This window comes from Mobula hypostoma, chromosome 5, assembly GCF_963921235.1.
Source record: "Mobula hypostoma chromosome 5, sMobHyp1.1, whole genome shotgun sequence".
Classification (NCBI taxonomy): Eukaryota; Metazoa; Chordata; class Chondrichthyes; order Myliobatiformes; family Myliobatidae; genus Mobula; species Mobula hypostoma.
The window spans coordinates 130603885-130629667 of NC_086101.1; the positions used below are offsets into that span (position 1 = coordinate 130603885).

The window sequence follows — 25783 nt, forward strand, 5'->3', positions numbered from 1 at the left end:
TGTCTGTTCAAATAGTGGTTGTTCGTAACAGGAAACCTGTGCAGGAGAGTTTTTAAAGTGGAAAACTGTTGCACTGGGGCAGTTCACTCTCTCAACCTCAGAAGTCCGGGTCCAGTGGTACAAACAAGCATCACAAGGTCCTCCTTGTTTACAGTGGGTGGCCTTGTCATGCCCTTTGCTCTCCATGGGGCGTTGCAGTACTGCATTGCTAGTCATTGGATCTTACTGTCAGTCTCATCTGCTCAGTCTGCCAGAGCTGACTTTGCATGCAAGAACAAGCCCAGGGTATGAGGCATGCCAGCTGTCACCCGTCAAAGCGGTGTAGCAGACTGTGGCCACTGTCACCTGCAAAGAGCTACTTGTAGCCACAGGTGAGAGCTGAGGGTCCGGTGGAGACCAAACGTGAGCTGCCCCGGAATGGACATGACAAGCCCCTTCATCAGAGGTGCTCCCTTCCATGGACATCCCATACACTATTTATTCAAATTCATAACTTTATAGCACAGATTGAGCCAACTGTGGAGCTTCCTGAGTCTCTCTTTTTGTAGTTTACAACTTATCTGTAGCAACATTAATAATCTAGAATTATTTTAATATATCTATGCAAACTTGACAACGTTCTGCAAATCTCTACATACTGAATTCTCAAAGTGTGGCACATTTTGTTTTTTAAAAAATGAGTCACTTAAGTGTCCTGTTATAGTTAAACACATTTGCTGCTCAGAATGAAGCTTGGATAATTTGTGACTAGACTGTTGGAAGTGATTGGGGTTGTTCAGTTCTTCATTGTTTTGAATAAAACTTGTAAGAACAACTTCACTCCACTCACTGTATTTTGGTTGAAAAATGATCCTGCCATAATAAAATTATAAGACCATAAGATATAGGAGCAGAATTAGGCTATTGAGTCTGCTCCACCATTTCATTGTGGCTGATCCATTTTCCCTCTCAGCACTAATCTCCTGCCTTCTCCCCAAATCCCTTTATGCCCTGACTAATCAAGAATCTATCAACCTCTGCCTTAAATATACCCAGTGACTTGGCCTCCACAGCCACCTGCAGCAATGAATTCCATACACCTACCACTTTCTGGCTAAGGAAATTCCTCCTCATCTCCGTTCTAGATGGACACCCCTCTATTCTTAGACTGTGTCCTCTGGTCTTAGACTCCCACATTGGAGGAAACATCCTCTGCACATTCATTCTATTGAGGCCTTTCAACATTCAATAGATTTCATTTAGGTCACCCCTCATTCTTCTGAAATCAAGTGAGTGGAGGCCCAGAGCCATTAAAAGCTTCTCTTATGACAAGCCATTCAATCCCGAATTATCCAGAGTTTGTTGTAAGAAACTATGTTTATGGACTCTTCCCAACTCTTTGGACATTCATATTTATCAGAGCATATAAATAGATATGAAATGAAAGTATTTCAAGGAATTTTAATGGAAAATGCAAAAGATTTCACAGAACTACGAATTATAATTAATGTTTAATCTAATCAGTACACACTATTATGAATATAAATTAAAAATCAATGCCTAAGCAAAGTGTTCATCACAAGCTTCAAGGAAAGACTCTAGAATTCTGTAGGTTAACTTCTCTCTCTCAGAAGAAAACAAGAATATATTTTCAGTATGTGGAATCATTTCAGAGGCGAGAACGGTGTAGGAATTAGAAGTCTGTTATTCTGGGTCATCAGGTATGTCGCACTATCCCTCACTGTAACAGAAGGAATTACATTTTAATATCTATTAAGCTTTAAAAGTTATTATTGCAAATCATAAGATAGGCCCAAATGTTACTAATTTCAAACATGGAAGCATTAAAAGGCATATACTGAAACAATCACACTAATCACTGTATTAACAAGTATACTTTCCAGTTTTAACAAAACTCAGTCATTTATTTCCATAGAAATTCTTACAATATGTATACTGTTATTGTTGTACTTAAATAAGGCAAAGATATAGGAGCAGAATTAGGCCATTTGGCCCATCATATCTGCTCCACATTCATGTATACATTAACATATATTATGTACTTAGAGATACATCATGGCAACGACTCCTTCTGGCCTAATGAGCCCACGCTGCCCAAATAAACCCATGTGACTAATTAACCAGTATTTCTCTAGAATGTGGGAGGAAACCAGAGCATCAGGAGGAAGCCAACGCAATCACGGGGAGAATGTAAAAACTCCTTACAGACAGCAGCAGGGTGGTACTCTAATAGTGTTAAGCTATTGTGCCAGTCATATAATTAATATATACAGTGGATTCTGGTTAACTGGATCACATCAGGACGAGTACATTTTGGCCCAAATATGCAGCTGCCCTAATTAGCTGAAGTTTCATGGAAATAGTCAAAGAGGGATTTAAAAAAAGCTAAACTACTGTTTAACAGAGTAACAAGTTATGCACTTAAATGAATTACAGAACAAATTAGAACACTATCAGTATCATGACAGTACTACAAAACTGCATTAGTTCCTAACGGTCATTGACGGAGGAATTCATCCAGAGTATGGTGGTGCATCCCTTTGATTGACTGTAAATGAACAAAATCAGCACAGACACCTGGTGCAGATAATGGACTGCCTGCATACAATACTATTGGCAACTGCATCCTCCAAATCTTCATTTTGATTGTAACCTTCAAGTTGTTTGCTGATACCTTCAAATTCCTCATAGGTCCTAATTTGTTGAAGTAGTGAGATCGTTTCATTTTCACTCCTGTCTGCTTCTGGCACCTCCAAGCCTGAAATCTTGAAACTGCACTGAGCAAAACAGTTCTGAATTGTCCTACTGCTTATTTCTCACCATCTATCAGTAACAAAAATCACTGTTTTTTAAAAAAAATACAAAAACACGTAACTGATGCTATTTAAAAACTGGTCGCTGTAAGCAGAATGCAGTATCTACAGGCCACAGAGGTGCATGTGTCTGACACTAGTTAGAAACTGTTTGCAAAATCTCCTGTTCCAATTAAGCAAGTTAGTGTTCCAAATAAACAAAAGAATCACAGCAATTTCCTTGATTAGTTTCTGTTCTTTAAGAGTTCTTCTGTTCTGACATATAAGCAGCTGCCCTAATTAACCAATGGCCCAATTAACCAGAACCCTCTGTATTAAAATTATACTTTAATGCATATACAATAAATACATTCATTTCTGAAAAAAGTAGATGCAGAGATAATACTCGAGGTAAAAATGATTGGGCTGAGAATCACCAATTTAAATTCTCTTGAATCGCAATACTGAGAGCTCTCAATGCATATAATGAAGTTTTGTTTGAGCGTGCACATGTCGGGTAATTCAGCTGAACATAGAGTTTATGCTCTACACAATCTTCTCCCTCCTGTTGTTACACTACGATGGAAGTTGCATGTTAAAGCACAGATATCAATAATTCAGTTTGCCATCTGGTTAGACTGCTGTGACATCAAATGACTTAGACCATAAGATATAGGAGCAGAATTAGGTCATTTGGCACATCAAGTCTGCTCTACCATTTCATCATGGCAGATCCATTTCCCTCTCAGCTCCAATCTCCTGCCTTCTCCCTGTATCCCTTTATGCCCAGGCTAATCAAGAATCGATCATCCTCCACCATAAATATACCGAATGACCTGGCCTCCACAGCCACCTGTGGAAACGAATTCCACAGATTCACCGTTCTCTTGCTAAAGAATTTCCTCCTCATCTCCGTTCTACATGGATGACCCTCTATTCCGAGGCTGCGTCCTCTGATCTTAAGACTCCCCCACCATAAGAAACATCCGCTCCACATCCACTCTATCGAGGTCTTTCAACATTAAGTTTCAATGAGATCTGCTCTCATTCTTCTAAATTCCAGTGAATACAGGCCCAGAGCCATCAAACACTCCTCATATGATAAGCTTTTCAATCCTGGAGTCATTTTTGTGAACCTCCTTTGTACCTTCTGCATACCTGCCTTCTGTCCCATCTACTGCTGAACCCTCCCAGAATCTATAACCTCTGGGTTTCACTCGTGCAACATACTGCTGCCCTGCCTATCATTCTGTTCACATCTAATTCTTTTCTCAACTGCTCCTTGGTTCCTTTAATATATTAATTACAGAATCCTTCACATTGCTTCAAACCTTTTCACAGTCTCAACCTTCCTGGAGCTCCTCCAACCAATCAACCTGTTAAGATTTTGCCACCGCTTCAAATAAAGATCCTCAAATATCCCAAAGTTTAATCAATCCATCCCAGGCAGCCGTTCCATCAGCTCCAAGAACGAGAATTTTCCAACTCTGGTGCAGAGAAGCACCATGTATAGCAGGGAGCATTTGAGATCCTAGATTCAAACAGCTCTTTGAAATGGGAAGTAAGCAGACACCTGAGAAAGAACAAATTGATAAGGCTTGAGCTAAGGAATAAGAGCAACTCGGTGACCCAGCAAAGTACTGACATGGGATTAATAAATGAAACTGACTTCTCTACTTCTGACTCCATTATTTATCCCAGATTATAGCAGTATCGTTACTCAATCTTTAAACACACAACTTTAAAAATTATTTGAGGGAATATTACATTTCTAAAGTTGAGAGCAAAATTAATATTTGTGATTTAGTCAGATCTGTTAGAAAGATCACTAATAAAATCAAGAGTGATAAGCAAAATAACTAAAATATTATGATCTAACAGTTACTTTAAAAAGACGGGATACTCGTGTACAAGAAAAATCACCTCCAAATAACTCAGGAACAAAAAAAAACAAATATCTGAAGTAAAAGAAAAATGATGGCAAAAAGTAACATGACTCAGCAAGATTGTAGGTAACTGGGAGAATACCTCAACGCATCAATTATGTCTGCAGTCAGTGCTGCATCTTGCTGGGGAAGCAGGATGACGGCGATGATAGGAGATGGCACCTGCGAACAATGCGACCAAAGGCGACGTCCTTCAGACAGTTTACAAGACTACTTCTTTCACCTCTTCTTTCAAATATGATTCTGTTACTATTGGGACCTGTGATCTATATTTTGATGGTGTGTTTTCAGGCCGATTGAGCAATCTGGCACTCTACCGTCACTAAGGGAGTTCAGTGAAGTTTCAAGTGGAGTGTGCGGTCTGGAGATGGGCTGAAGGCCCATGATCGACTCCATTTCTCACTGATTAAAGGGGTGAGCAAGACTGACATCAACGAGGACAGGAGTGAAAGGCGAGCGGGTGCTCACCACCATCTGCCTGAGTTTCACTAGTCTCCGTCTCTCCCTCTTACTCGTTGCTCCCACAGAAAAGTTTGACTGGTCTATCTCTCCCTCTCCCTTAATGCTGCCAGAGTCTTGGGTCTCGGGTGGGGTAGTATTGACGCAGTTTGTGGAATAGACTCTGAAATTCATGTTATGATGTGTTTCTGGTTACTCCTTTTTTTATTGCTACTTTGCGTGATTTTGATTGGGGTGGAGTGTCTCTGCGGACAGCAGTCAATGAATGACACAGCTCTAAATTGAATTGAACTGAACTAAACATTCCTAGACTGTTCAGTGACTCTGTGGCTTGGTGTTTTATACTGAGTTGTCACTTGTGTTTTTTTTGCGCCTTTTGTTCTTTTTTTTTGCATATTGGGTGCTTGATGTTTCCTTTGAAAGGGTTCCATGGTGTTTCTTTGTTTCGTGGCTGTCTGTGGGAAGACGAATCTCAGGGTTGTATACTACATACATACTTCCACAATAAATGTATTTGAATCTTGAATCTTTGATGTAATCCTCATTTTAATCTTTGCTCTAGTTTCTGTCACGTGTTCTACTACTGTAATTCAATGAGACTTTGTATGAATAGCAACACACACAAAATGCTGAAGGAGCTCAGCAGGCCAGGCAGTTTCCAGCATCTTGCAGGTGTTTGTACTTTGTATGAATTGTCTCAGCTTTTGCTGTGGAATAGATCAATTGCTGAAAATTCAGTCGCACTTCTAGTCACTATCATTCTGGCCAGGAGCAGAAGCATCAACAGATATAACCATGGGTCTCTGATGTAATACAAAGAGAAAATAAATCAGTCTTTACCTGCAGCCACCACCCTGACGTCCTCGTGAGCCCTGCGCCTTCCAGCTGCTCGTGCATCACAGTCCTCATACCACCAGAGGGCATGGACTATAAAATTAGATCACCGCAAGTTAGAACAAACATTAGTTGAGAGTTAATAAGGGATAATTCTTAAGAAGCTCAGGATGGTAGATGCTTTCCATGGCTGAGAGATCACCAAGTCATCAGCATCTTAAAAGGTAAGGTCAACAATTCAGGACAAAGGAGTTTAGTTGCCCACCATTGTAATTCTTTATCCAAAGACTGGGACTGGGGAAGATCAGCCACCAAGTATATTCAAGGTAGATCAATATTTTATTTTGTCAATGCAGGGAATCATGGGAAAAAGATCAGTCTTGATCAAACTAGCAGAAGGAGCTGAATGGCCAAGTAATGCTTCTGTTTCTTGCTCTCTTCAGTTAATCACTTGACACTAGTTTGAGGGGTGACATACAAACCTGGTAGAAATATTTCACAAATGATTTGTTTTTAGGCAGTGTGGTATAATTTAATTCACAACGTAACACAAACTTCATTGGGTCCCTGGCTTCCAAAAGTGGCACACATTTAGCTCAGTCATAGAAAAATCAGCCTCCTTAGGGGAGGGAACATTGACTCAGATAATGAGAGGCCTGCGTCGGGCATTTTCATGCCTTACAAGGCGCAGATTGGAAGTCTGTGTGGGGCGCCACTCCTCGCACAGACTAGAGCAATGTGTGATTAAGTGCCTTGCTCAAGGGCACAAACACAGCCACCTTAAGGTAGTTTATTTTTCAGAAAGATGGCCAATTTGACTGCACATAATGAGCTGTGGAGACTTCAATGCCCAGACATTAGATATGTGAGCCTCGAATGTTCAAGAGCTACGCTCAAACACCCAGGCCCATCTCTGCAGAAAACCAAGATGGAAAAGTTTGTCATTCCAGGTGACACTAAAACAGGACTAGCAGAACCAAGGGATCTGAGAGAAGACAGGTGTGAGAACAACTGCAAATGGACCTACTAAATAAATGCCCTTATTTTACTTAAAGACAAAAATGACACAATATTAATGCTAGCTCCAGAGCAAGACTGCAGGCGATTTTACTGGATCGTCATATTTTTTTCATTCTCTTAGTGTCTGGAAATGTATTGGTCTCAATCTTAAATGTGCCAAAAACCTCAGCACCCACAGCTCTCCAAAGTAACCGGCTCCAAAGATTCACAACCACTAGATTGAAGACTCATCTCATCTGCCCTAAACAGCTGACCCACTTGCCCCAAGACGGTTCCTTCTGCGAGACCATCCATTTTGGGGACACAGCCACCCTGTCGATCCCCTTCAGAATCGTGCTCGCTTCAAAGAGTTGGCTCCATCACACTGTGTGCTATCTCAATGAAAAACTGAGTGAAGCAAATCCATTAACTAATCCTGGGGCTTCTCAAAACAAAAGCAGTTTTACCTTTGTTGAGTTGGCCAAATTCGCTGTGGAATACCCCAACTAATTTGCAGTATCCAACGTGCTCGTGTGCACTCACTGCCTTCTGGAAGGCTTTTCCCCACACAGCTGGTCCACCTGGTACCATTTGATAGCTTATTAATTCATATACACCTATTTCAGGAAGGAAGACAGATCAAAAATTAGGGAATGCAATATTCGACCCAATAAACAACACAGAACATTACTGCACAGAAAGAGACCAATGAATAAAATCATGTGGGTCTAACTTGTCACAGTAACTAACTACACACGAATATAGTGCATGACTTTATATTAGCATAACAAACCATGTCACTGATATTGAATGTTCACAGGACCTTCAGTAGGTCTCTTCAGGAGTTTCAAACGTACTTTAGTCATGCTGCTTTATGACTGCTGATCCTTCAAATATTCTCTCTCTAGACATGGAGAAAAGTAATGTGGGCAAACTAAAAGTCCAATGTGCATTCAACGGCTCACCTTATCAATAAAAGCTGTCCACTAATTAATCACAGCATTACATGCATGTACAGCTTTGCAGCCCAGGGTGGGAGGAACAGGAACATAAAATTTAAATAACTGGTACTTCATTAAACTAGAAGACATTTCAGAATCAGCTGTTGGAAGTTGATGGAATTCAGATGAGGAGTCCTGAGTTATACCAGAATTTTCAGTAGCCACAACAACATGAAACTTCATTTCGTTCCACCATGTACATTTAAAGGATTGACTGTTGCCAAGGGAACAGTTTACAAGCAAGGGCCAGTGATGCTTTTACAGAAGTTGCTACTCCACGAGTCTTGTAAACTAATTTGCAAAAATCAGATTTAATCAATGAATTCATGTCACAACTTGGGATCCAAGATGGCAGGTTAAAAGCAACAACGTCCTGCGAACATTCATTAAGCCTTCATTACATTACATCCGTCCCCACCCCCCTCCCCGTGATCTGCTCACCCAACAAAGGAAGTGTTCTTTTGGTCAATCGGGATATGTTTGTTCCTAATGCATTCCCATCAGAGCTACTTCCCCACTAATTTTCTGTAACCTATTATCTCTTGAATGTCCAGTAAATGACCTCATGCTCCTGCCACCCAACTATACTATGTATTTCACAGTATTCAATTAACCAAACAATCCTTGGTGTGTAAGGGGAAACAGGAGTACCCAGGGGAAAGCTCAGAGAGAAAATACAAACAATACCACAGCTGTATCAGGTCAATTCATCTGAAGTCCATTCAATTCATCTGGTCCAGTCTTTGTGTTTCACATTAAATTGAAATTTCACATTACTTTCTTGATAAAAGCATCCGTTGTTGGATCTGCATATAGCTGTAAGATTATTACTATTCCTAAATGCCCAGGAATTTGGAACTGCAGTCCCAAATGGACCATTTGAGATTTGCATTCTTTGAGTAATTTAGTGAACAGGAAGTTTATAAAGCAGTATAATAATTTCTGTAGTTTGGATGCTTATGTTTTCATTCCAGTTTAGCATAAAGCATCCCACTGCCACAATGGAATTTCAACTCAATTGTCCAGGCTTTTGGATGTCAGTCCAATAGTTAACGTCAGATCATGAGTGCAACACCTTCCCTGCCCTAAAGAAAAAAAAAATGGAAAGGTATTTAATAAAAGTAGAGGAGGAGAAGAGTCACATCAAGATGCTTGCCTGGTTTTGATGGTGTATACATCTGTGCCCAAGGCACCAGGTAGGTGACTTCACTTGTTTGCTTGGTGACCAATGAGACCATTTTTGAAATATAATGCTGTTGCCAATCTTTCTCATCTTCCAGAGCTTTTCGCACAGCAGTTCGCTCCTTATAACTACCTAAGGAGAAAGTGATTTGATATATTTAAGAAGGTATATGGTATATTGGCCTTCATCAATCGTGGAATTGAATTTAGGAGCCGAGAGGTAATGTTGAAGCTATATAGGACCCTGGTCAGACCCCACTTGGAGTACTGTGCTCATTTCTGGTCACCTCACTACAGGAAGGATGTGGAAACCATAGAAAGGGTGCAGAGGAGAATTACAAGGATGTTGCCTGGATTGGGGAGCATGCCTTATGAAGACAGGTTGAGTGAACTCGGTCTTTTCTCCTTGGAGCAACCGAGGATGAGAGGTGACCTGACAGAGGTGTATGAGATGATGAGAGGCACTGATCGTGTGGATAGTCAGAGGCTTTTTCCCAGGGCTGAAATTGCTGCCACAAGAGGGCACAGGTTTAAGGTGGCTGGGAGTAGGTACAGAGGAGATGTCAGGGGCAAGTTTTTTACACAGAGAGTGGTGAGTGCATGGAATGGGCTGCTGGCAATGGTGGTGGAGGCGGATACGATAGGGTATTTTAAGAGATTTTTGGATAGGTACATGGAACTTAGAAAAATAGAGGGCTGTGGGTAACCCTAGTAATTTCTAAGGTAGGGTCATGTTCGGCACAACTTTGTGGGCCGAAGGGCCTGTATTGTGCTGTAGGTTTTCTATGTTCTATGTTCTATACACTGTTACTCAAACCCTTGCATTACATTTTGTGCATCTTCATAACTTCTGTAAATATTAATGTAAAAATTACATTAAAGGCTGACAAATGAAATTACCAACTCTCCCAGCTCCATGAATGAAGATGCGGCCCATAGAGACATCCTTTGGCCATTAGAAAGGTTGCAAGAACGTATCACTAAACTCTTCATTGTTAGGAATACAAGAAGTGATTCCATCATTCAGATTATGAGGCAGTTCTTCCATTTAATTGGGCCATGGATGGTTTCTGTCTCAATTCTATGGCCTTTTCTTCTCTGATATTCCTTCAGAAGGTTGCCATTAAACATGGATCAATTCATACCACTTGTCCCTCCCTGACTGGCTAACTTAAGGAAGGACAGTTCTCATAATGAAGGATCCTCATGAAGGAGTAACACCATCAAACTACTGGCCTGTAACCTGCCTGTCAACAACCTACAAGCTCCAATCTGGCATCATAACCACCAAGCTGAAGGAACATATGTGTAAATGCCTGAGCCCTGCTCAGAGGGGGATTGATGATTGAACCAGAGGTTCCAAGCACCAACTACTGGTAGACAAAGCAGTCATTCGAGACTCCAAGACCAGGCAAACCAACCTAAGCACAGCCTGGATTAACGACACGAAAGCATATGACTCAAAGCCCTACACATGGATCCTAGAATGCCTGTCTGTGTACAAAGTCAACAAGACACCAAGGACCTTCATCGAGAACTCATTGGACCATTGGAGGAGAATGCTACAAGTTAACTCAAAGTCAATAGCACAGATGACCACCTGGTCTTGAATAAACCAGTGAGATGCACTGTCTTCCACCACTGTTCTGCATAGGCTTGAGCCCCCTCAGCCAGATCATCTCAAAGAGTGGACATGGGTACAGGTTCAAGCGTGCAGTGACCATCAGCCACCTCCTGTACACGGATGTAATCAAGTTGTATGCTAGAAATGAAAAGAGATATTGACTCACTAATCCACCTCACAAGGGTGTACAGCAGATATATCAGGATGCCACTTGGACTGGAAAAGTGTAGCTGGATGGTCATGAAAAGTGGCAGACGCATCAAGACTGAAGGAATTGAGATACCTGAAGGCCACACCCGATGTACAGGACAGCTGCTAATTACTGGGGATCCTGCAGGCACATGGAAGCCACGATGAGGGCACGAGGAAGGCTGCAACATCCAAGTACCTCCAAAAAGTGAAACAGGTCCTAAAAGGACAGCTGAGTGGGAAGAACAAGATCAGAGCCATCAACACATTCACCCTATTAGTTATCAGATACCCAGCCACAATAGTGTGCTGGCCAAGAAATGAACTGGAAGCCGATGGCATCAAGACCTGGAAACTACTAACAATACATGGAGGATTCCACCTAAAATTCAACGTCACTGGAATAAAGAAGGATGGGGACTTTGAAGTGGCAAGGCCATAATCCTGGAAGAAAAGCAAAACATCCATGAGTATGTCAGGAAGATGGCCCCCAAGGATGATCTGCTGGGGAACACCTCAGACAGCAGGCAGGGGTTATGGAAATGGAAATGGGTGAAGCAGAGTCAGAGGACCAAAGGCCATGGTAGGACATGCCACTGCACCAGATGTACCATCGTCAGATATCAGAGGTGTCTGACATAAGAAGGTCCTACCAATGGCTGGAAGTGGTAGGGCTAAGGGACAGGACAGAGGTGCTGCTCATGGCTGCACAAGAACAAGCTCTGAGCACAAAAGCAATAGAAGCCGGGGTCTATCACACCAGACAAGACCCAAGATGCAGACTGTGCAAAGAATCCGCACATAAGGATGCAGGCAGGGACAGCGTGCACTGAATGGCACTACTAAGTTGCAGGAATTGTGTGCAGGAATATCTGCGCTGAGTATGGATTGAATACTCCCGGGTCCAAATGGAAAACACCTGAGAAGGTAGTGGAGAATGACAGAGCTAAGGTCCTGTGGGACTTCCAAATCCAGACTGACAAGCGGGTACTGGCCAACCAACCAGACATAGTAATACTGCACAAGGAACAGAAGAAAGAAATAGTAACAGATGTGGCAATCCCGAATGAAAGTAACATTAGGAAGAAAGAATATGAGTAGATGGAAAAATTGCCAGGGTTTGAAAAAGCAAATAGATAGGATGTGCAAGGTTAAAGCCAGAGTAATACTGGTGGTGATAGGAGCACTTGGAGTTGTGACACCTGGACTGAGAGAGTGTCTCCAACAAATCCCAGGAGCAACATCTGAGATCTCAGTCCAGAAGATTACACTACTAGGAACAGCAAGGATACTGCACCGAACCGTTGAGCTCCCAGGCCTCTGGTAGAGGACCGAGCTGCCAAGAGAAAGGAATTGTCAACATTTCCAGTCGAAAACCTGCATCAGGACTGGACCTAAAATGCAAACTAATCCTGATGCAAGGTTTCAACTCAAGATGTCAGCAATTTCTTCCCTCCCCCCGCCCCAACACAGACACTGCATACCTCCTGTACACCGTTTGTTGCCTCTCAATAATCTACTCTCTCATGGAACTAACAAAAAACACATTAGTAATCCCCTGACTCCCTAGTTTTACAGAGGCAGAGTCTGCAGCTAAGGGCATAATTTTCAAAATGCAACAAGTTCAGTATTTAATTGCATACCTGAATACCTACACAAGTGACACTTCTGATACCCCCTTTAGGAAGTCAAGAGAAAGACTGGTGAAGGAATGAACTTTTGTAGTGTGTATCTTGCCTTTTCTAAACTCTGTATGAAAGTCCCACAAATGCATTGTGCTATTGTGGCCTACGGTAATGCATTTCCTATTCCTCAGTGGAGTAAAATGGACAAAAGACATTTCGCAAGAAATAGTCCTTTTCTTACCATATTTCCATATATGAAAGACTTCATTGAGAGCCCCCAACTCCACAGACCAATAGCCAACCAGCTCTGAATGGGCAGTGCGCAGGTGAATATTATCATTTGTTAGCTTTGCAAAGTCAGCCATCTTCCCCGGTTGTATGGTATAGGTGCGGAACTCATAAAAAGTGCCACCTTGCTGCTGGGGTCCCATGGAAGTTCCTACAAATCTGTGGACCTAAGAAAAGGCAGTTACATAATGACATGAAAACATCTCAGATATTTAACATTTAAATCATCTTCCATATCCCCACTGCATCAACTGTAAATGAAGGGGAGTGTGCTGAAATCTCTCCACAATTAATTTGCATCAAAATACTTTATACTTTATTGTCGCCAAACAATTAATACTAGAACATACAATCATCACAGCGATATTTGATTCTGCGCTTCCCGCTCCTTGGATTACAAATCGATAGTAAATATTTAAAAACTTAAATTATAAATCATAAATAGAAAATAGAAAAATGGAAAGTAAGGTAGTGCAAAAAAAGCTGAGAGGCAGGTCTGGATATTTGGAGGGTACGGTCCAGATCCGGTTCAGGATCCGTTCAGCAGTCTTATCACAGTTGGAAAGAAGCTGTTCCCAAATCTGGCCGTACCAGTCTTCAAGCTCGTTGTATTCATGAATGATGTATTCATGATATGTTGTCAATATCATGAATACATCATTCTGGTTTATTGAAGGGGCCACAAAATAATGAAGATCACAAATGATCTATCACCAGTATGAAGAAAATAAAAGATTTAAGTATTTGCCTGTGGTTTGAACACAGGTTAAATCAACATGGATTATTCACCTAGGAGTCACAAATAAAGAAAAATGTGTAGCTTTTTAATATTTGACCAGATCTGTTCATTCATGCCCACTTATTCAGCCAGATTTTAATTCTTTTGTAGGAAGCGTGCAATACAGGCAGGACTGGCCACCATATTTCTTTTTGAGGCAGCAGTGGTGAGCGACTACCTTGGATCACTTTGTCACATGGTGTGAGCAGAATTATCTGCAGCTTAATGTGAAAAAGACTAAGGAGCTGGTGGTAGACCTGAGGAGAGCTAAGGTACCGGTGACCCCTGTTTCCATCCAGGGGGTCAGTGTGGACACGGTGGAGGATTACAAATACCTGGGGATATGAATTGACAATAAACTGGACTGGTCTAAGAACACTGAGGCTGTCTACAAGAAGGGTCAGAGCCGTCTCTATTTCCTGAGGAGACTGAGGTCCTTTAACATCTGCTGGACTCTGCTGAGGATGTTCTACGAGTCTGTGGTGGCCAGTGCTATCATGTTTGCTGTTGTGTGCTGGGGCTGCAGGCTGAGGGTAGCAGACACCAACAGAATCAACAAACTCATTCGTAAGGCCAGTGATGTTGTGGGGATGGAACTGGACTCTCTCACAGTGGTATCTGAAAAGAGGATGCTGTCTAAGTTGCATGCCATCTTGGTCAATGTCTCCCATCCACTACATAATGTACTGGGTGGGCATGGGAGTACATTCAGCCAGAGACTCATTCCTCCGAGATGCAGCACAGAGTGTCACAGGGAGCCATTCCTGCCTGTGGCTATCAAACTTTACAACTCCTCTCTTGGAGGGTCACACACCCTGAGCTGATAGGCTGGTCCTGGACTTATTTCATAATTTACTGGCATAATTTACATATTACTATTTAACTATTATGGTTCTATTACTATTTATTATTTATGGTGAAACTGTAACAAAAACCAATTTCCCCCTGGATCAATGAAGTATGACTATGACTATGACTATGGATAGTTAAAACCTACGTGCTGTTAGGTAGGAGGTGTAAGGATCTGGCAAAAGGCGCTCTTCAAGAACCATTAAGCAATGACTGAACAATGAAGGATTGCAAGTATGATTTCCTTGTCTTTGTTAACAGAAGGCTAAAAGGTAACGTGAAATCTCATAAAAGATGACATAGTTGATGACAGCACACTTTAGAACCCATAAATAAATGAGAGTTACTAAATGGCTCCAGGGATGAGTAATTTTAGTTATAAAGGTTGTATTCCGGAAGCTGGGTTATTTTCCTGGGAGAAATTGAATTGAATTGAATTGACCTTATTTCTTACATCCTTCACATACATGAGGAGTAAAAATCTTTATGTTGCATCTCCGTCTGAATGCGCAATGTGCAAATTACAGTAATTTGTAATAAATAGTATGTACAGTAAGATATACAGCAGAACAGTCAATATAGCTTAGAAATACAATTGTGTCAGCGTGAATTAATCAGTCTGATGGCCCAGTGGAAGAAGCTGTCATGGAGCTTATTGGTCCTGGCTTTAATGCTGCAATAACATTTCCTAGATGGTAGCAATTGGAACAGTTTGTGGCTGGGGTGACTTAGGTCTTCAATGATCCTTCGGGCCGTTTTTACACACCTGTCACTGTAAATGTCTTGAATACTGGGAAGTTCACATTTACAAATGTGCTGGTCTGTCGGCACCACTCTCTGCAGAGTCCTGTAATTATGGAAAGTACAGTTTCCATACCAGGCAGTGATGCAGCCACTCAGGATTCTTTCAGTTGTACCCCTTAAGATTTGAGGACTCATGCCGAACTTCTTCAACCGTCTGAGGTGAAAGAGGCACTGTTGTGCTTTTTTCACCACACAGCCGGTACGTACACACCAAGTGAGGTCCTCGGTGATGTGTATACTGAGGAACTTAAAGCTGTTCACCCACTCAACCCCATTGATGTCAGTAGGGGTGAGCTCTGTTCCTCCTGGAGTCCACAACCAGCTCCTTTGTTTTTTTGCGACATTGAAGGAAAGGTTGTTTTCTTGACACCACTGTGTCAGGGTGATGACTTCTTTGTAAGCTGCCTCATTATTATTTGAGATAAAGCCAACCAATATAGTATCATCTGCAAATTTAATTAGCAGATTGGAGCTATAGGTGGCGACAGTGTACATGGCTGTACAGAGAAACAAGTAGGAGGCTTAGGACACAGCCATGGGGGGCTCCTGTGCTGAGGGTCAAAGGGACAGAGGTGAGGGAGCCCACTCTTACCACCTGCCAGCAATCTGTCAGGAAGCCCAGGATCCAACTGCACAAGCCAGAGTGAAGACCGAGGTCTCTGAACTTCCTGTCAAACCTGGAAGGATTTGTGGTGTTGAATAAGTGTTTGGAGGAGATTTGTTAGAATTGGACAAGATCACAACTGTTTTACATAGGGTGGTGAGAAGCTATTCCACTTCTTCAAATGATCAAGGATCGGTGTACAGATTCAAAATGATAAGCATACAGGTGGCGGGATGTAGGGAAAGCTTTATTGATTAGAATGTGTAGTAGAGGTAGAGTCAATCAGGGCTTTCAAAGTGGTATTGAATAGGTGTAAGAGAAAGTAATATACTGAGGAAATGGCTCCAAATTAATTAGAAACTACCCCTAACATGCTGGGTGGCACAAGCACATTGAACTTATTCAAGTTTATTCATAAGAATTGAGAAATATGATTGAAGGGGTGTCTCTAAGTCAGCATTGACTTCCTGGGTTGATTGGCATATCCAAATACGTAGTAGCAAAATATGGAAAATTAAGAGGATAACCGTAAGGATACAGCATGGACTCAGTGGGTCAAATTGCCTCCTTTTTGTGCCATGTAATTAACAGTATTGGCACCAATCGCAACCATAACATATGATGGCATATGACTCTATTTAAAGTGAGAATAACCTCTGAACAGAATTGCAGTCAAGATTACAAATTTCAAAACCTTCAGTACCTTTAAGGAAGATTGACAGAGACTGGTAGACTTAAGTAATGCGTCAAAGATAACACAGCTTTAACACACATTTACACTACCAGTCATAATTCACTATATCATGCAACATAGATGGAGGCATGTTGAACTTGTATATGGACCTTCTGATATTGTGGATATTTTATGTAAAATTTAGATTGTTGGAGATTTCCTCAATGCTAAATTTACTTTAGATAATGAAGGCTGCAGTGTATTTTTCTTAGAATAAAGAATGGTGTCAAGAACTAAAAACATTAAAAAAGCTTGAATATGATAAACTAAAGTAATAGAATGGTCTATTGAAAAAAGGAAGGATTATCATGGGTAATGGAAGATCAATCTACACTGAGCAATCCCTCCGTTCTGTGTATTTCATGATTTCATGATGTCAGGAAGTGTGTGTGTATGTATATATATATATATATATATATATAAAGGGTGGAGCGACAGCCTGGAAACAAAGGGTTACTGTGGTAACAAGGGAAAAACTGTGACATCTGTGACATACATGCCACCATGGAAGTACTCGAGAATAAAGTTAGTACTAGATGGTATGAGAAAGGATCTGGCAAGTGTGGATTGCGACAGGCTATTTTCTGGATTTGTAGGAACTTCCATGGTGCACTTGATAAGTGGGAGGCCTTCAAAAGTGAAATTTTGAGAGTACAAAGTTTGTATGTGTTGTACAGAGTAAAAAGTAAAGATATCAGGGAACCTTGGTTTTCAAGAGATTTTGAGGTCCTGGTTATGGAAGGAAAATAACAGGTGCATAGCAGGTATAGACAGGTAGGAACAAATGAGGAGCTTCTGGAGTATAAGAAATGCAGGAGAAACAAAAATCAGGAGGGCTAAAAGAAGGCATGAGGTTGCCTTAGTAGATAAGGGGAAGGAGAATCCTAAGGGATTCTACAGATATGTTAAGAGCAAAAGGATTGCAAGGGACAAAATTTGCCCTCTAGAAGATCAGAATGGTAATCCACGCATGGAGCCAAAAGAGATGGGGGAGTTCTTAAATGACATTTTTTTGTTTCTGTATTTACTCAGGAGATGGACACACAGCCTATAGAGGTGAGACGAAGCAGCACCTACTTCATGGACCCTATATAGATTACAGAGGAGGAGGTATCTACTGTCCTGAGGCAAATCCCCAAGTCCTGGCAAGGTGTACCCTTGGACCCTGCAGGAGGTGAGTGCAGAAATTGCTGGTCCCTAGTAGAGATATTTAAAACGTTCTTGGTGACAGGTGAGGTAGTAGAGGATTGGAGGATAGCCAATGTTGTTCCACTGTTTATGCAGTGATCTTAAAATGAACCAGAAAATTATAGGCCAGTGAGCCTAACATCAGTAGTGGGAAACTTATTGAAGGTATTCTAAGGAACCAGATACATAAGTATCAGCATGACTTTGTGCATGGTAGGTCATGCCTAACCAATCTTATAACATTTTTTTCAGGAAGTTACCAGGAAAGTTGATGAAGGCAAGGCAGTGAATGCTCTCTACATGGACTTTAGCAGGGCATTTGACAAGGTCCCACACAGGAGGTTGTTCAAGGTTCAGTCATTCAGCATCCAGGATGAGGCAGTAAATTGGATTAGGCATTGGCTTTGTGGGAGAAACCACAGTGGTAGTCCATGATTGCTTCTCTGACTCCGCTATTTAAGAAGGGTGGGAGGCAGAAGAAAGGAAACTATAGACCTGTTCCCTTGACATCAGTGATTGGGAAGTTGTTGGAATCAATTGTTAGGGATGAGATTACGGCGTACCTGGAGACACATTACAAGATAGGCTAAAGTTGGCCTGGTTTCCTGAAATGAAAATCTTGCCTGACAAGCCTACTGCAATTCCTTTGAGGAAATTAAAAGCAGGGTAGACAAAGGAGATGCAGTAAATGTGGTGTTCTTGGATTTTCAGAAGGCCTTTGACAAGGTGCTGCACATGAAGCTGCTTAGCAAGATAAGAATCCATGGAATTACAGGGAAGTTACTAGCATGGGTGGAGCATTGGCTGTTCAGGAATAAAGGGATCCTATTCTGGCTGGCTGCCCGTTACCAGTGGAGTTTCACTGGGGTCAGTGTTGGGACCACTTCTTTTTATGATGTATGTCAATGATTTGGACGATAGTATTAATGAATTTGTGGCTAAATTTGCTGATGATACAGAGATAGGTGGAGGAGTGGGTAGTGTTGAGGAAACAGAGAGCCTGCAGAGAGACTTAAGATAGTTTAGGGAAATGGGCAAAGAAGTGGCCAATCAACTGTCCAGCTCTTGGCTCCATCCTTCCCCCTCCTGTCTCCTCCTATCATTTTGGATCTCCCCCTCCCCCCCCAACTTTCAAATCTCTTACTAGCTCTTCCTTCAGTTAGTCCTGATGAAGGGTCTTGGCCTGAAACGTCGACTGTACCTCTTCCTAGAGATGCTGCCTGGCCTGCTGCGTTCACCAGCAACTTTGATGTGTGTTGCTTGAATTTCCAGCACCTGCAGAATTCCTCGTGTGGCAAATGAAATACAATGTTGGAAAGTATATGGTCATGCACTTTGGTGGAAGAAACAAACGGGCAACTATTATTTAGATAGAGAGAGAATTCAAAATGCAGAGATGCAAAGGGACTTGGGAGTTCTTGTGCAAGATACCCTAAAGATTAACCTCCAGGTTAAGTTGGTTGTGAAGAAGGCAAATGCAATGTTGGCATTCATTTCTAGAGGTAATGACTATAAGAGCAGGGATGTGATGTTGAGGCTCTATAAGGCAGTATTGTGCGCAGTTTTGGGCTCCTTATTTTAGAAAGGATGTACTGACATTGAAGAGGGTACAGAGAAGACTCACAAGAATGATTCCAGGAATGAAAGGGTTACTGTATGAGGAATGTCTGGCAGCTCTTGGGCTGTATTCCCTGGAGTTCAGGAGAATGATGGGGGATTTCATAGAAACATTACGAACGTTAAAAGGCCTGAACAGATTAGATATGGCAAGTTTATTTCCCATGGTAGGGGATTCTAGGACAAGAGGGCACGAGTTCAGGATTGAAGGACAAAAAATTTAGAACTGAGATGTGGAGAAATTACTTTAGTCAGAGGGTGGTAAGTCTGTGGAATTTGTTGCCATGAGTGGCTGTGGAGGCCAAGTCATTGGGTGTATTTAAGGTAGATATAGATAGTTTCTTGATTAGCCAGGGCATCAAAAGGTATGGGGTGAAGGCAAGGGAGTGGGAATGACTGGAAGAATTGGATCAGTCCATGATTGAATGGCGGAGCAGACTCGATGGGTCAAATGGCCTACTTCTCCTATATCTTGTCTTTTTCTTTGTCATCTATATCAATGATCTAGATGAAAATGTGGTCAACTGGCTCAGCAGATCTGTGGATTTCACCACGACTGAGGGTGTAGTGGACAGCAAGGAACACTATCTTGGCTTGCGGTGGGATTTGCATTAGCTAGGAAAATGGAATCTAAAGCAGCCAAGTGCGAGGTGTTGCACTTTGGCAGGACCAGCCAGGGTAGGTCTTACACAGTGAATGGTACAGCACTGATGGATGTGGTAGAACAAAGGGATCTGGGACTACAGGTCCATAATTCATTGAAAGTGATGTCTCAGATAATTAGGGTCATGAAGAAAGCTTTTGGCACATTGGTCTTCATAAATCAAAGTACTCAGTACAGGAGATGCAATGTTGTGTTGAAGTTGTGTAAAACACTAGGGAGGCCTAATTTGGTGTAGTGTGTGCAGTCTTGGTCACCTACCTACAGAAAAAATGTAAATAAGGTTGAAGGAGTACAGAGAAAATTTACAAGGAGTTGCTGAGTCTGGAGGACCAGAGTTATAAAGAAAGATTAAATAGGTTAAATACTTTATTCTTTGAAACATAGAAGATTGAGAGGAGATTTGATAGAGGTATACAAAATTATGAGGGTATAGATAGGGTTAAATGTAAGCATGCTTGTTCACTGAGATTGGCTGGGACTACAACTAGAGGTCATGGGTTAAGGGTGAAAGATGAAAAGTTTAAAGGGGAACATGAGGGGAAACTTCTTCACTCAGAGGGTGATGAGAGTATGGAATGAGCTGTTAACACAAGTGGAGCGTGCAAGCTCGATTTCAATGCTTAAGAGCAGTTTGGTTAGGTACATGGATGGTAGGGGTATTGTGGGCTATGGTTCTGGTGCAGGTCGATGGGAGTAGGCTGTTTAAATAGTTCGGAATGGACTAGATGGGACGAAGGACTGTTTCTGTGCTGTACTTTTCCATTATTCTGATTCTAGAATATGGATCCTCTTTCTTTCTTTTGCCTAATGGGTGCTTCAATAAGTTGGTGAACAACAGTGGAGACATGTCACTGGACAGGTCTTTTCTGAACTCCAAAGAAAAGTTCCTTCCTCACATTTCTCATGCCTACAACGCCAGTTCTCCTTCCCAGCAATCCACTCCTTTCTTTCTAATAGAGCTTTTTTTTTTCTGCTTACCCTCACACATCAACACCCACCAGTGCCCTGGAAAGAACTCAGCAAGTGCAAGTTCACACTCAGCTAAGCAGAGGTGAGTGGACTTCAAGGGGCCCATGTTGTAGACCTGATTGACTTTTGCCAGTAATCAGGAACCTTTTGCATCACACCAAGAGGATTAGTAACTGGCTCGCTGGATAACAACACGACAACAGAGACAGTTACAGTCAATTTAATCAATGCTGAAGATGATCATTTCTGGAAGTCCACTGGTGCACTTCTCCAAGTGATACACATGTGGAATTTAAGCCCCATTAATTTCCTGCATCCTCCAAGCGGACCACAACCTTGTCACGGTTTGGAGGTTTGCGTGCCACTATGACCCGGAGAACTATGTTGGCCGGAGGCAGGGCTTTATGCCTTGGCTCTTGGTATGGTCAGCCATGCCAAATAGGTCAAAGGGTAGAGCCCTGACTAAGAGTGGTTCACTGGTCCTCCAGGTTTGGGGGTTTATCTCACGGCTAACAACCCTGACTGGTAAAACAAAACTGTTATGGGAAACAGCAATGAAGAATCCTTCTGCTTCTGTGTGTGACGGTACTCCTGAGTCTCCACCAGGGACTTGCACGGCCGACAGTAGTGAAAACCTAGAGGAAGCTAATGACACAATAAAAGAAGTCCTGAACACCACCAGGGATGAAGAACCTTCAGTGCTGCCCTAATGTTAGCAGCCTATAGGCTGACTTATACTTGTGCGTCGAATGTACGCCATAGGTATGGCGTAGCGGCATACCCTACACTGTACTCTACGCCGAAACCTACGCTGCAGCCTAACGCACACCTCTCCCAAAATGTAACTACGCGTCGCGGCGACGCAGGCCGCAACAACTGTGATTGGTCCGCTTGGTAGCATCACATTTCCTCCTACGCTGCAATAGCTTCCCATTGGGCGAATGAAGGGCAGGGAAGGAACTCTGGCTGCAATGCTTTCCATAAAGCTTTACAGACCTCCGAAATTATGGAGGACCCTGTGCTTGACGCCCGTTTGTAGCTAGCTGCTACAGCCTGTTGACTTCCACCTGAAGCTAAAACTTGAATGGTAATTGCCAGTCTCTGAGTATACTGTGAGTACACTGATGGAAAATAAATGGTTGGAGACGGTGAACCAAATCGTCAAATCTACCTGCTGACATCCGAAAATATTTTGAAATACATTTCCTTGTCCATGTCTCACAGTGGCCGGACAAGCACAGAAAATTCACCCTCCTTCAGTTTCAGTCGCCAATGTTTGAAGTTTATGAGTTTCTTCATGTTGAGTTTCTTGAAACTCAACACAGTGGCATAGAAACCCCACCGCCAACTAGAGTTTTGGCGGTGAGTTGCAGAGCAATGCAGACACACCAACGCACAAGTATAAATGCTCACAACAGCGTAGCCCACTTGTGTAGGTACGGCGTAAGCTAGTATGCACAAGAATAAATCAGTCTTAACAGGCAGTAAGTAAGTAACTTTCCTACTTAACCAAACAAATAACAGCTTCAATAACTTTCTCAAAATATCATGCCTCTCTACCTGGAAGATGCTCAAAAACTTTAGCCACACTTTTAATGCACATATTACCTGCTTCAGTGTTCAATTAACACATCCAATCACACACCTTGGGACATTTTACTACATTCAACGTGTTACAAAAGTTAATTCTTGTTTGGTAGTTTAAATGCCTTATGAAAATCTCGCAGGCAGCCTACTCTCTGAGAGAACAACGAGTGCCTTCAGCCAGAACGTGATGGACAACGTCCTCTTTGGAGGACAGATCGGCATTCTTAACTCCACTCTAGCAATGTGCTGTATTAGCATCGGGCCTTCCTACTAAACAGTACAAAGTTATTGATCATTGCTACCTTAGGATCAATGTTAATTTCCAGACTACTCAGTTATTGAAAACGATCCACCTTTTAAACTGAGCGATCCAGTGCACAGTAGTTTTGCCTCAGACATTAGCTTGTGTGATTATAGAAACTTGGTAACAAATTCGCTGGCTGACACAACACTGCTACAGGTGCCTTACTTCTTTCAGAAAGCTACTCCATACACGTGCAAGTATCTTATGGAACTCTTCTTAAGAAATATTGGGAAATGATTACTGTTTTACTTCATATTTTTTAAAAGATGCAAAACTACAGCCAGTTTCTGTTAACCGATATCACTCCCTAGTTCTGGATGAAGCCTTTAATGAGCAAGCTTTTCCTCGATACACTCCCTTACCCAGCGGTTGGATTCCCAAGGAAGGCTATGCGCAGCTGGCTTTGGCTCCACTGTTCCACGACCCGAGCTGCTGACGTGCTCCGCTGCATGCAACTTGGAGTAACTTATCCTGGCCCAGAAAATAAAATAATTCTTAAGCGCTGACTTGTCCATCAAAGATTGCAAGGGCAGATAACCATAAAAATATGAAACGTCACCGTCCCATTCGGCCTGATAGTCATCGTTGCATGTTTACCTGCAATCTGGGGAAGAGGGAGCATGCCGCGGCTGTCCGGAGCTGGCCTAGCCTGCTGCCGAGGCTGTACATGACCCTGGAAAATGGAAGGCGAAGAGCCGGCGATGGAATGTTGTGACAGTGTTTTGGAACGTCGTGTCAACACCGTGGAACGCTGAAACAGCGGGCTCAACCCCTGTCACAGGCAAGACAAGCTGCCTACTGTCTGTCTCCCCCACCTCCCAGTCTGCAGGACAATACACTGAGCGCAGCGTAACACTTCCCTCCCATAACCTGACACTGAAACGGAAGCCGTGCTCGTTCACACGCACGTACTGCATATTGTACCCTCCTCCTTCCTCAAACTCTGAATCAGAAGTTGTACTGGTCGTTCTGGGAGGCTAATAAGCGCTCAGTTTTACGGACACACTCCCTACGAAAGAGCACCTATTATATTAAATTCAGAAGTCCGATCGAATGCTCCCCGCCCCCATGTCGAGCTGCATCATTGTGTGGTACAAAAGCGGAAAACATCCTATCGCAAAACACTACAGAGGGACGTGAAAAAAAATCGGTATTACCCTAGTCTCCCTCCCCAATATTTGTGACATTTACCGGGAGTGTTGCAGTTACTACCCGTCCCACAATCTCTCTGACCCACTGCCACCAAGAAGGAGGTACAGGAGCACCAGGACAAGGACTTCCAGACTGGGTAACAACTTTTCTCCCCAGGCTGCGAGACTAATCCCGCTACCATCGAGGTCTCGTCAGTCGGACGGCGAATTGTTTACAACTGTGCCGCGCACTTCACATGCATTTTGAATTATATTTTATTAATTTATTTGTGTTAATATTTTGATTTATGTGCTGTGTGTGATATATGTTGCGTGGGTGCACTGTGGTCCGGAGGATCGTCGTTTCATCTGGTTGTATATCTGTACAGTCAGATGACAATAAACTTGAACTTGAACTTGTAAGTACAGGTGTTTGTTCCTTGACCGACAGAACTAGTTTCCTCTCTCTCGCTCGTTCTCTACTTTTAGTATTTTTTCTTCGCTATGGGTTTGTGTGCTTTTGATGCCATTCATTGCAAAACAATGGAAGTATTACCATATAGAGGGCTATGTGTGTATTTGCGGCCAAAAATTTCTATTTTAACTTCATCAGTTCATAGGACTTGTTTCCAAAATGCACTAGGCTTGTTTAGATGTTCCTTGAAACCTTTTGAATAAAACTTTGTGGCTGCAATGAGAAAAAAGGGTGCAGAATTTCATAAAAAGAACCCCTCTCCAACTGTTAAGCAGGCTGGTGGATGGATCGTGCTTTGGGCTTGTGTTGCAGCCAGTGGCATGGGGAACATTTACTGGTAGAGAGACAGATGAATTCAATTAAATACCAGCAAATTCTGGGAGCAAACATCACACCGCCTGTAAAAAAGCTGAGATGAAAAGAGGATGGCTTCTACAACAGGATAATGATCCTAAACACACCTCAAAATCCACAATGGACTACCTCAAGAGGTGCAAGCTGAAGGTTTTGCCATGGGCCTCACAGTCTCCCGACCTAAACATCATCGAACATCTGTGGATAGATCTTAAAAGAGCAGTGCATGCAAGATGGCCCAAGAATCTCACAGAACTAGAAGCCTTTTGCAAGGATGAATGCGCAAAAATCCCCCAAACAAGAATTGAAAGACACTAGCTGGCTACAGAAAGCGTTTATAAGTTGTGATACTTGCCAAAGGGGGTGTTACTAAGTACAGCCATGCAGGGTGCCCAAACTTTTGCTTCGTGCCTTTTTCCTTTTTTGTTATTTTGAAGCTGTAAAAGATGGAAATAAAGAAGTTTTCTTGCTTAAAATATTAAAGAGATATATCATCTTTAACTTTATGCCTTTTGGAAATCAGTTTATCTTTTACTCGCTTAGCTATTCACAGTAACAGAAATTTTGACCGGGGTGCCCAAACCTTTGGGAACACTGTTGTCACATGAGGTGCTGGGAACGGATCCAAATGCAAGACACCAACACTGAAGTACAAGGAACAGGACTTGACTAGAGTAGGGACGTGACAGAATTCAGGCAAGGAGCAGACAAGAACGCAGAGTTGGGCTAGGGAAAGCAGGACCAGGACTAGGAATCATGGACTAGGAGACAAGGCTTGGACTCCGAGC

General features: G+C 42.4%; 1 protein-coding gene and 1 long non-coding RNA gene across 2 annotated transcripts in view; one reads left to right on the forward strand and one right to left on the reverse strand.

The window, feature by feature from the left end:
* LOC134346996 (uncharacterized) overlaps window positions 1-25783 on the forward strand; it is a 38072-nt gene that overhangs the window by 3840 nt on the left and 8449 nt on the right. Inside the window, exon 2 of the long non-coding RNA XR_010018061.1 lies at window positions 17740-17881. This is a non-coding gene — a long non-coding RNA (uncharacterized LOC134346996). The remainder of the gene's footprint in view (window positions 1-17739; window positions 17882-25783) is intronic.
* On the reverse strand, window positions 1408-23921 carry nipsnap3a (nipsnap homolog 3A (C. elegans)). Its single transcript, XM_063048936.1, is given in 8 exon segments — window positions 1408-1720; window positions 6038-6124; window positions 7498-7647; window positions 9188-9346; window positions 12893-13106; window positions 23399-23440; window positions 23442-23507; window positions 23634-23921. Coding segments are annotated over 8 exon segments (867 nt in total). The 5' UTR covers window positions 23706-23921; the 3' UTR covers window positions 1408-1643.